This window comes from Triticum aestivum, chromosome 5B, assembly GCF_018294505.1.
Source record: "Triticum aestivum cultivar Chinese Spring chromosome 5B, IWGSC CS RefSeq v2.1, whole genome shotgun sequence".
NCBI classification, from domain to species: domain Eukaryota; kingdom Viridiplantae; phylum Streptophyta; class Magnoliopsida; order Poales; family Poaceae; genus Triticum; species Triticum aestivum.
In genome coordinates, this window is record NC_057807.1 from 348,516,688 (window position 1) to 348,528,507 (window position 11,820).

At 51.9% G+C, this 11,820-nt stretch overlaps 1 protein-coding gene across 1 annotated transcript; it reads left to right on the forward strand.

Moving 5' to 3' along the window:
- The first annotated feature begins 1,539 nt into the window (after positions 1 to 1,539).
- Positions 1,540 to 2,504, forward strand: LOC123116104 (molybdopterin synthase catalytic subunit). Its single transcript, XM_044537107.1, has one exon. The coding sequence runs from the start codon at positions 1,763 to 1,765 to the stop codon at positions 2,309 to 2,311; it is 549 nt and encodes a 182-aa protein (XP_044393042.1). The 5' UTR covers positions 1,540 to 1,762; the 3' UTR covers positions 2,312 to 2,504.
- The last annotated feature ends 9,316 nt before the right edge of the window (positions 2,505 to 11,820 follow it).

Sequence of the window (11,820 nt, forward strand, 5' to 3'; positions counted from 1 at the left end):
GAAAACCAATGTAAATGAGTGAAAAAACCGATGAAGAGACCATAGAAAAGAGAAACATGTGCGCAGCTATGTTATTAGGCCGGCCCAATAACCCCGTGTCGTTGTCGAGACGTATTAGTAATCAGTACAGCCTTGCCTACGTAAAAGAAATCAACACTTTTATTAGAAACAAAAAAAATCAATACGCGTGATACATAGCTCTCATGAGATTGGAACTGATTAAGACATATTATAAAAAAAACTAAAACTCGACCGGGGGGAGACAAATCCCGAAGGCATAATATTGTAAGGTTGAGAAAAGGTCCCAAACGTCTCTTGCACAACACAAGTATAGAGAATGAGCCTTATTTTTGTAAGAACCAGGATTTGAACCCTGGTTGGTAGCCCCACTCGAGAAGGTCTTTACCATTAGAACTGATTAAGACATATTATCTAGTGGGCTTTGATTTGAAGTCATAGTATAAACGAGAAGGTGTTTGGAGCCCTCCAAAACTAAGAATGAGAGAAAGGGTATGGTCTTGAGACGCTGCTAATTTGCACCCAGGCTCAAATGTGTGTGGACATGAACAGTAAAATCTCAAAAAATAGAAAGAAAAAATCTCAAAAATGATTTCTTTTCCGTGTAAGAATTAAGATGCTTATGTGTATGATGTCTGTATTTTTTTTGGTGAAGTTTGGACATTTGTGAAGCTCATGGAAAAATGATAAATTTCGGATTTTGAGAAACATTTCAAAAAAAAAAACTTCTTGAATGTTATAATACATGTGCAATGTACTCCCTCCGTCCGAAAATACTTGTCATCAAAATGAATAAAAGGGGATGTATCTAGATGTATTTTAGTTCTAGATACATCCCTTTTTGTCCATTTTGATGACAAGTATTTTCGGACGGAGGGAGTATTCTGTTTGGATTGGTATTTTTATTTGTGCAACAAGTCCTATGGTACTATCTCATTTGTGCCAAATTTTGACCATAAATTTAACTAACAAAATGTTCATGCATGTTATAAAAAATTATATCACTGAAAACTATGTTCAATTATGAATCCAAAGATTTAATTTTTGTTGAGATTCACTAAGATTTCATAAGTTATATCTTTGATCAAAATTAAGCACAAATTATAAAAAGGGATGATAAACAAGGATGGACGTAGTAGTAGTAGTAGAGAAAATAAATACTTCCTCATTTCCTAAATATTTGTCATTTTAGAGATTATAAATGGACTACCACATACAGATATATATAGACATATTTTAGAGTGTAGATTTACTCATTTTGTTTTGTATGTAGTCATTTGTTAAAATATTTAAAAAGACAAATATTTAAAAACGAAGGGAGTATATTTCATGGTCCACTTCAAGCCTTCAAGACAGACATTGGGAGCAGGTTTCCCCCTCCTATGCCGGTCAACCCTTTGATTGCTCAGCGCAGGCAGAGCCACTCGATCTCAATCACACACGAGTACTACGAATGATCGCAAGTAATCAAGAGGAACTTTGCTATCTCACAGGCTCGCTTCTAGGAGTAGTTTCTTATTCTTCCGCTGTCCTCTCGATTTATTTTTTAAGTTTCTGCCGCTTGAGACTGAAATCGAATTTAAGAAAATCGCCGGTGCTGGGAGCAGGATGATAAAATAAGAAAGCCGCGGGGCACTTCCGTGGTTCGTCTCCTCTCCTCCACCAAACCTTATCTCGCTGCCTGCACCGACGACTTGGAGCGCCCGAGCTCCGTGATCCAAGCACCCCGAAGCGCAGCCCCTCGATGGCCGCCGACGAGGCCCCAACCACGGAGGCGGCGTGCCAGGACCTGGTCGAGATCCTTGACGAGGGATCGGGCCGCCTGGACATGGGCCGGTACGTGGACCACGTCCGCGACCTCTCGGCGGGCGCCATCGCCACCTTCGAGGGCACCACGCGGGACCACTTCGACGGGAGGCGCGTGGTGGAGCTCCGCTACGAGGCGTACGGGGCCATGGCGCGGCGCCGGCTCGAGGCCATCCTCCGCGAGGCCCGCGCCGCGCACGCGCTGTGCCGGCTGGCCGTGGCGCACCGCCTCGGGACGGTCCCCGCCGGCGAGGCCAGCGTGTTCGTGGCCGCCTCGGCCGTGCACCGCGCGGACGCCATGGAGGCGTGCCGCTACGTGATCGACGAGATCAAGGCCTCCGTGCCCATCTGGAAGAAGGAGGTGTACGACGACGGCGAGGTGTGGAAGGAGAACCGCGAGTTCCTCGACCGCACCGACGCCGAGAAGCAGGGCAAGCCGGCCGCCGGCGGCGGCTGCTGCTGCGGCAGCAAGGTGAGGGTGAGCTGATGAGTGGCAGCCGCCGGATCGCGATCACGTGAACATGGCTTTCTTTTTCCCCTTGTGTTACGAGAGATTTTAGAGGAAGAGAAAGGTGAAGTTCGAATACAATAATATCTTCACATTGTGTTACACTGCTGAATGCAAATCCTGTCAGAGAAACAATGTGTGAAGTTCGAATACATACTCACGTTGCAGCGAATTATGTGGTGTGGCAGCATGAAATTTACTACTCCTCATATACTCATTTTTTTTGTGTAGAGAAACTCACGCCATGCATCAGAACCGATATGCTGCTGCCTAAAAATCTTCTTGTGAATCAACATAAGATCAGAATTATGTGTCTCTTCCCGCAAAAAACGAATTATGTTGTCTCGGCTGAAGAACAGAAATCAGACAGCGGCTCATTTGATAGCACCCAGCCAAGATGTTAAATTTCAAACCAGAGCTAACAAACCAAGTGAATTACCTGAAGTATCAAGACGGTAACATCTCTTATATACACTCAAACATGGGCTTTACGACCTAGTAACACTTGTTACATTGTACATCGCTTTTTTTACAAAAGTAAACAGGATCATCAAACCAACATAAAGACTGATTCATGTCCAAAAAACAAACATAAAGACTGATGCCTCGTCACACTGACTGCAAATTAGGCGCCCGTCAGTCCCTCTCAGGTTGTGATCAAAGGAGACATTGGCAGACTCCTTGGCCAATTGATAGCAATCTTCGACTGCTACCATTGGACACCAAGAATGTCCCCGTCTCATCATTCGGATCACCTAAGCAATCTGAGCCGTCGACCAGCCTACTTGCGCCCCGTAGATAGGATTAGAGCAGATCAGGGGGATGTTGCCTCCTCTGAAGAACAGAAACCAGTGGGAATGTTCTACAGAGTAGCATTGCCTTAAGAGTTAAGATGAAAAAAAGAGAAGAGGATCTGCTGCTCCCCACATAAAACAGAGGTAGCTGCTAATTTAACAGTAGTGTCACCAAAAAAACCGAGACGTTCACTTTGTTTTTACACTCGAACATGGGCTTTACGAGCTACTAGTAGAGGCGAAAACAGGATTTCTCAAAGCCTAGGGCTAAACCTAACTGACTATCTAAAAAAAAACTAATTGACTAAATATAAATCAAATACTCCCACGCACACCAATTTGTGTTAGAAGTATGCCACAAAATCACATTTAAAATGAAGTACAAATTCATTATTATTATGAGAGGAAATTCCTTAAAATAAATAGTTTAACAAATTGCATTGTTACGAACATGGTTTGGTACCTAATTAGTGAAGACTTGCTTAACCCGAGGCCATCATTTCTTCACCAGCAATAGTAGAACGACTTGGATCTGCAAACATAAAATTGCATATCTAAAATCAAGACACTTGACATAGACTAAGTCAATTGTTCGGATGAAATTTACAAAAAGAAAAAAGAAAAAAAGAGAGAACATACTATACCATGAACACGACGACCACGAAGTAGTAGCCCCTTGCGTTTCCTCACTTTTTGATAGCACTGTATAATCTTAATATCATCAACGCTTGCAAATACATCGCGCTCAATATAGCACAATAATGTAAGTTTAGCTAATATAAAGGAAATAGGAAAAGCAAAAAAAAAATCGAGAAAATGCAAAAGCTTTGCGTTTTTTTTGCATTGAAAAGTGAGGAGTTCAGTTACAAACGTCCGAGGACGCGTGAATTACAGTGTGATTAGTGTACATCCCATGTTTGTGGCAGTACCAGCCGGAGGCCGGGTGCCCCAGCAGCCGCCCAAGAGGATGCCTCGTCCTTGATCCTGTCGAGAAGCGTGTTCATGGATGGTGTTGCGTTGTCGAAGACACAGCTGTTCCTGTGTTTGCAAACCATCCAGGGCACGAGCAGTGCAGCGGATTTCAGGGCTTTATGAGGTCCCGGTGGCGTGTTTTCCCTGGCATGCTTCCACCAGTCCATGAGGGAGGGATCGCGGTTGGGGATCGGGGCTGGAATGTGCAGCCAGGCTAGTACCTCGTGCCATGCCTAGCGGGCAAAGGGGCATTCTTGTAGCAAGTGCATGAGCGTCTCCAGTTCTTGATCGCATAGGAGGCAGCGGGGGTGATGTTGCAGTCCATGTCGAGCCAGCCTCTCGGCCGTCCAGCACCGGTCTTGGTTGGCCAGCCAATGAAAGAATTTCACTCTCGGTGGCGCCCAAGTCTTCCAGATGAGCTTCTAGGAGTAGCAAGTGGTCGATCCATGGAAGGTGGCCTCGTAGCAGGATTGTGCGGAGTAGGTGCCGCTCGCTTTCCATTTCCAAATCAGCTGGTCCAGGGCGGCGGAGAGCACCGTGCGTTGCGTGACCTGCCATAGTTGTAGATACTGCCAATCTCGTGCAAGCCCAGGTTGCCGTGAATGTCGTGTGCCCAGGAGTTGCCAATCAGCCCGTCCGCCACGGTTCTTGCCATGCGTTGTCGCTTGGGTATGCAATCGTAGAGATTAGGTAAGAGTTGTGGATGGATTGGCCATTGATACAGCGGTCCTCCCAGAGCAGGGTGGTCCGCCCAATCCCGATGGCCATGGTCGTGGATGCCCAAAAAAACGCGCGCTCCATGGGTGAGAACTGGAGGTCGAGCCCTTGCCATGCTCGCTCGGGGTCCGTTTTGGCGAACCACAACCATCGCAGCCGCAAAGCGAGGCCGGCGCGTTCAAGGTCACGCACGCCTAGCCACCCAAGCTCGATGGGGCGGCAAACGCGGCTCTAGTTGACGTGGCAGTGCCCTCCGTTGGCAGCGGCGTGCCCGCCCCAGAGGAATCCGTGTTGGATCTTCTTGAGCTGCTTGATGGTCTTCTTGGGGGGTGCAAATGCGAGCAGTTGATGCACCGGGATAGCACACAGGACCCATTTAACCAGTGTCAGGCGCCTAGTTTTGGTCATCAGCCAAGCCTTCCAGGAGGGAAGGCGCGCGGCGACCGCGTCGACCATGGGCTGCAGCTGGGCGGCAGTTGGACGGCGCGTGGACTGGGGGATGCCGAGGTAGGTGAGAGGGAGTGTCACCACTGGGCAGCGAAGGTGCGCGATCGTCTCCGTGGTCGTCTGGTCACCAGGAAAGATAGTGGCGGAGCTCTTGGTAAAGTTCACCCGAAGACCGGAGGCCCTGCTGAACAGGGAGAGGATCTCCCTAACCGCGACAACGTCGTCAGCCGTGGCATGGTAGAAGATCATGACATCGTCGGCGTATAGGGAGATCGTCGGGATGTTTCGACGCGGGTGCAGCGGATGCAGGATGGCCAAGCTGTGGGCGCGTCCCAGGAGCCGTCTAAGAGTGTCGACGGCGAGCATGAATAGCTGTGGGGACATAGAGTCACCCTGCCGAAGCCCTTGTCGATGCCAGATGGGTGGTCCGGGCTTCGCGTTCATGAGAATGCGCGTGCTGGAAGATGACAGGAGGATGGTTGTCCATTCCATCAAGCGGTTCCTGAATCCGTATTAGCGCAAAACCTCGAAGAGGAATGGCCAAGATATGGAGTCGAAGGTGCATGCGACGTCGAGTTTGCACATAACTCGCGGAGCTCCCAGTCGATGCAACATCTTGAGCGACTGCTTGACGAGGACAAAGTTGTCGTGCAGGCTTCGTCCCGGGATGAATGCATTCTGGTTGCGGCTGACAAGGTGGTCTAGCTTGGCGCTGAGGCGGATCGAGAGCACTTCGGCAAATAGCTTGGCTACTATGTGGATGAGGCTGATCGGCCGATAGTCGCGCAGTTCATGGGCGGCGGCGTGCTTGGGGAGCAGCGTCAGTAGCGCCTGGTTCAGCTTGTTGAACCCTCTTCCTCGCAGGTCGTAGAGCTGTTGGAACACGTCGAGGAAGTCCTGCTTGATGATGCTCCATCACGCGCGGGGGAACTCCGCCATAAATCCGTCCAGGCCTGGCGCTTTGTGCGCGGGAAGGCGCTTGACAGCCTCCCATATCTCCTCCATGCTGAATGGCTCGTCGAGGTCGGCGAGGTCTGTCGGCTCGATGAGCTGCAACATGTCCAGGGAATGCTTGCGATTGGCAGCGGTGCCGAGCAGGGCGTCGAAGTGGAGGGAGGCCGCCTGCGCCATGTCAGCTTGCTCTGTGAGGACTCTGCCATCCGCAGCGAGGCTAAAGAAGTGGTTCTTCTGCCGTCTAAATGAGCACTGCTGGTGGAAGAAGCCTGTGTTGGCGTCGCCGTCTTTATGGTTGGCTATGCGAGAGCGTTGACGAGCGATCGTGAGTTCCATGGACGCAAGTCCCAGGTAGGAGATCTTGAGTTGCTTGCATAGCCAGCCCTTCGGGGGCGAGAGAATGTGTGATTCCTGGGCCTTGTCGAAGCGCGAGATGAGCTCGCGGGTGATGGCTAGCTTAGCCTTGATGTTGCCCATTGATTTGGAGCATCAGCTCGTGAGGCAAGTCACTGTTGCCTGGAGCCGTAGCATGAGGCGACGAAAAGGGTCGGCGTGGTACGTGGAGCCCCAGGCCGTGGTCACCAACTCCTGGAACCCATCCAAGCGCAGCCATAATTCCTCAAAATGGAATCGCCTTTGAGAGGTGGGCACTAACGAACAATCAAGCAGCAACGGGGAGTGATCGGACACGACAGACGTGAGGCATTGGAGGTGGCATCTGTCGTGTGTGTCTTCCAAGTCGGAGGTGCAGAGCATGCGGTCAAGGTGCACAAGGGTCGGCGGGGTCTGCTCGTTCTACCAAGTGTAGCGACGCCCATTGAGGTAGATCTCCTTGAGCGTGAGGTCATTGGTCAGGCGGCGGAATTTTCCCATCATTCGTCTATTGACGTTGCCCGTGTTCTTGTCCTCGTCGCGGAGAATGAGGTTGAAATCGCCGCAAACAAGCCATGGCTCCAGACAAACCATCCTTATCTCGCGGAGCTCCTGCAGGAAGGCGAACTTGTCGGCATCATCCTGCGGGCCATATACCACCGTAAGCCACCACGACGTTCCCGTGGTCGTGGACACCTTCGCGGTGATCGCGTTAGTGGTGAACATTGGGTCCGTGATGGACACGGCCCTGCTCTTCCACGCTAGCAAGATGCCACCCCGTGTGCCAATGGCTGGGAGGTATGTGTAGTCATCATACTCTGAGCCAAGAGTATCAAGGACAACAGACGAACAGAGCAATTGCACTTTTGTTTCTTGCAAGCATACAATGGAGGCCCCGATGGTGTCTAGGAGTGATCGGACGACATGGTGACGAGCCCGCGCGTTGAGGCCGTGCACGTTCCAGATAGCTATCTTAAGGCCGTGATCCATGGAAACGGGATCGACGGGTAGCAGGTTCTAGGCTAAGCTAGCTCTCGCACATGTTGTCGACGCGTGCCGCAAGTGTCGCCGGCGACGCCACACAGGCTGGGATCTCGTGATCGACCAGCGCGGCAATGGCCTTAAGGAATGTCAGAGAGATAGGTGCAGCAAACAGATCGTCGTAGGCCTTCATCTCGGCAGCGATTATCTTCTGGTTGATGCCAATGGTCCCGAGCGTGCGGAGAACTTGGACTTGGGCTCGTCGCTCGGCAGTTGGAGGCGCCCCCGTCGGGCAGGAGATGGTGGTCGAGCGTCCGTGACGGGGGGCGAAGTTGAGTGGCCGGTGTGGCTTCTTCCCTGGTGCCGGCAGGGTGACGTTCAGGTGCTTTTTAGCATCGGCCAGGAACTCTCCCAGCGTCCAGGACTGGGGCACGGCACGTCCCCACGATCGACGCAGCGTGATTGGCGGGGATGCAAAATGACTCGGGATTGGCTTACTTGGGCATGAGGCATGCACGACCTCGCGGGTGGGTGTGGGAGATTCATCAATGGGTCCCGTCGGGGAGGGGTGGACCGCGAGACTGTGCAGAATCGTGATCGGGCTCTACAGGCTTTGGTCAGGCGTCAACACAGCGGCAGCAGGGGGCAGCCTGGTGCAATAGCAGGGGAGCTAGCGCCATTGGGTGGCCCCGCCCTGTCCAAGGCAGCGCGCGTGGTGGCCGGGTCAGTGGACCGGTCAGCGGAATCCATCCCCATGTTGTGGCTGGGTGGGGTGGGATCGTCGTTTGTCCCTGCAGGATAGCTGGCTCGGCTGGTTCCTCCTCCTGCGAGTCTGGTACGTCACTGGCCAGTGCCAGAACCTGACAAGCCGAGGCGTCAGGCGTGGCAGGAAGTGGCCCCACAGGATCAATGTTGAGGACGATTTTGGCCGCCAGATGTGGGGTCTCGGGCAGTGTTGGGTCTTCTGCAGCCATTGAGGCCCTCGACACTAACCCTGTCGACCGTCGTGCGACCCTCTCCGGGGAGCTCGTGTCCTCCGACGACCGCTGGCTCAGCTCAGAGGGCGAGTCCTCGGTGCACTCGTACAACGATGTCGCCCGAGCCACCCTGCCTTCCCTGGCCCCGCTGCGGTAGGGCGTGCCGCCCTCCCACGGCCCTACAGCGGAGAGCTCCAGGCAGCCGGTCAAGAACCGCCTCGGCCCACGCTCGGAGGTGCACCGCGTCTCAGGCGGAGACGTCATCGACGTAGACGGCTTCCAGCGGCCACGACGCAGGAACCGTCATCGCCGTCCGCGCGAGGAGCCCACCCCTGCTTCCCCAGCGGAGCCCTTCGCCTGAGGAGGTTGCCGGCCTCTGCTTCCGTTGCCTAGACCACCGCCACCGTGTGCGTGACTGCACTAACGACATCAGGTGCCGCACTTGACTGGAGTTCGGCCATGGCTCCCGCTCCTGTGACCCACACCGCCGGGACGCGGAACATCGCTGCCATCCACGCGCCAATCCCGCCACCGCCGCGCTCCCACAGACGCCGTCCGCGCTCCTGGAAATTATTTTCTTGCTTATAAAAATCTAAGATAATTCCTAAATATTCTTAGCACCATGGCACATCTTCTGATGCAAAAATATTGCATCACTTTTTGTAATATTTTTTCTATAGAAAATCTTTTCACTTCTGGACCAGAAATGCACTTTGTTCAGCAAGTGCATTTTTCCCTAAGCTTTTAGCCTTGAGATTACTTGAGCTTAAACACCCTCCTAAGAAACCCTAAACCCCAGGAGATCAGCCCTAGTGGCCTTCTAGAAGGTGGCCAAACTTGGCGACCAACTTTCTGTACAGAAACTTGTCAGCTAAGTGGGGTCATTTCTGGTCGACCTGGGTATGATCCATCACCTCTCCTAGACTAAACACTGCACGATCGATAGCGTGGACAAGGTTTGGCAGCTCCTAGGCGTCGTTTTGACCATGCCAGCATGGTGACCGCGCGTGGACACGGTGCCTGGCATGCATTTCGACGCGCTCTGGCTGGCGCTTTGCGTTCTGTTTCGCGCGTGTGCATGCCAGCGCTCGCCTCCGACTGCCGCAACGTGCCACAACCCTCGACCCATCACCCTTGACCCCTCCCTGGCACTCGCCGACGCCGGAGCCACTGCAGCAAGCCAGTCCAGTCGCGGCCAAAATGGCACAGTGCACGCATGTGCTTGTTCCCATCTCCAACCGCCTCCTGTGCTCGTCCATGAGCGTGGGCAAGCGCCGGCGTTGACGCTGCACCTTGTCCCCTCGCGTTGGAGCCTCTCGTTGATGTTCTCCGCATGTCCAGAGCGCTCCGGCGGCGACACGTCCCCCCCCCCCCTCTTGCTCCGGCTATATAAAGCCACCCCGACTCGAATTCTGGCCACGCACCACTCCACTCAACCACCACGAACTCGTAGAATGACCGCATTTTGGTCGGGAAGGCCTTTGGCCGTCGCCCCGGCCCGAGGACTCCGGCGATCCCCGCAGTCCAGTCGCCGCTCTCCGGGGCCTCTCGAGCTCAAGCAGCTGCTTGGGCAGGCCTTGGTGGTCTGCTGGAGCTGCCTGGACCCCGCCAAGCCCTCGGAGTTGCCCCTAGCCGCCGTCTTCTTCCTCTCCGGCAAACCCCGTCCGCCACCGAAGCTTGAGAGCTCGACTGCGACCAGCTCCATCGACCTCTCGCCAAGCCACGTGTACAGGCAGGTGCGCGGCAAGCCCCGCTTCCGATCTATCCCTCTAGCCTAGCCCCAAACCCCCTCGTCGCTGGCGTGAGCTCCGGCGAAATGCCGCCCTTCCTCTGATCTCGATCCCCCTCTCTCTCTCCTGACTGGTGGGGCCCAGTGTCAGCCTCACCACTCGATCCCGAAGCGGTACGAGTGGAGGCGCACTCCCACTTTACACCTTCGACGTCACCCCCCCAGGATTTTCTGTTAATTCAAATTTATTCAGAAATTTGACCAAACTTTGGCCAGCCATCACTTTTAAATCACAAGTCCAAATGAATTGATTCTTTTTTGCATTGTCTTTGTTACAGAAAGCTCTAGCAGCACACCAAAAGGTGGAATTTTCCTTGCTTCCTAGAATTTGTGGTGATTTTCAGAAGGTGTTTTGACATTTATTTTTGTGGTTTTTAAATATTTTCAGAAGAAGGATCTTGCCTTGAAGATAACCAGGAGGAGTGTGACCCTCCTATGCACTAAGGCAAGCCACAACATCATTTGGATGGTGTTATTTCAATATCTATGATTTTCTACTTGAATATGAGTCTTTATTTGCATTTAAAATTTGATAAATAACTTTGGTTAATTGCTAGTTACTTTACCATGCTTGATATGCTTGTTTTAGTTTCTGGTTGAATGCATGAACTTGTTTGGCTAAGTAGAGTAACATTTTGCACTATGAAAATTGCCATGGAAAGTAATGATAGTTATTTTGCTAGTAATGGTTTCATTTAAATAATGATAGTTGTGGTCAAACCGGACACTACGCCCGACAGTGTCCCAAGAACACCAAGCACGTCGCTCCATTTCAGCTGCAAGTTAACTACATGGAGCAGTATTCCGCCCCTGATATAATCCAAGGGCAAGTTCATCACATCTCTGCAGAAGAAGCCCAAGAGGACCCGGAAGTCATCATTGGTATGTTTCCTGTTAATGACATACCTGCCGTAATTTTATTTGACTCTGGGGCTTCCCACTCTTTTATTTCGCGGAGTTTTGCTTCCCAAAACAATTTTCCTTGCTCGATTTTGGGAAAGCACATGCTGGTACAATCCCCGGGATCCATACTCAGAAGCAATCTCGTCTGCCGAAATTTGGAGATTGACATCAAGGGCGTCAAGTTTCCAACATCGTTGATAATCATCGATTCCAACAAATTGGATGTCATTCTGGGCATGAATTGGTTAACCCAATACCAAGTCTGCATCAGCTGTGCGACCAAAGAAGTTACCCTGAAAAATATGGAAGGTCGCACCACAAGTTTCTATGCCCTCAATCGCATCCCCTCGAAGGATATGGTTTTCGCAGCCATGGCAGAAGAGGTGGAATTGATTCCTGTGGTCAGCGAGTGTCCAGATGTATTTCCTGAAGAATTACCCGGCATGCCACCAGACTGAGAATTGGAGTTTGATATTGACCTGGTGCCTGGAACCACCCCGATACATAAGAAATATTATCGGATGCCCTCATCAGAATTGATGGAATTGAAGAAACAACTGGATGAGATGCTGCAAAAAGGAT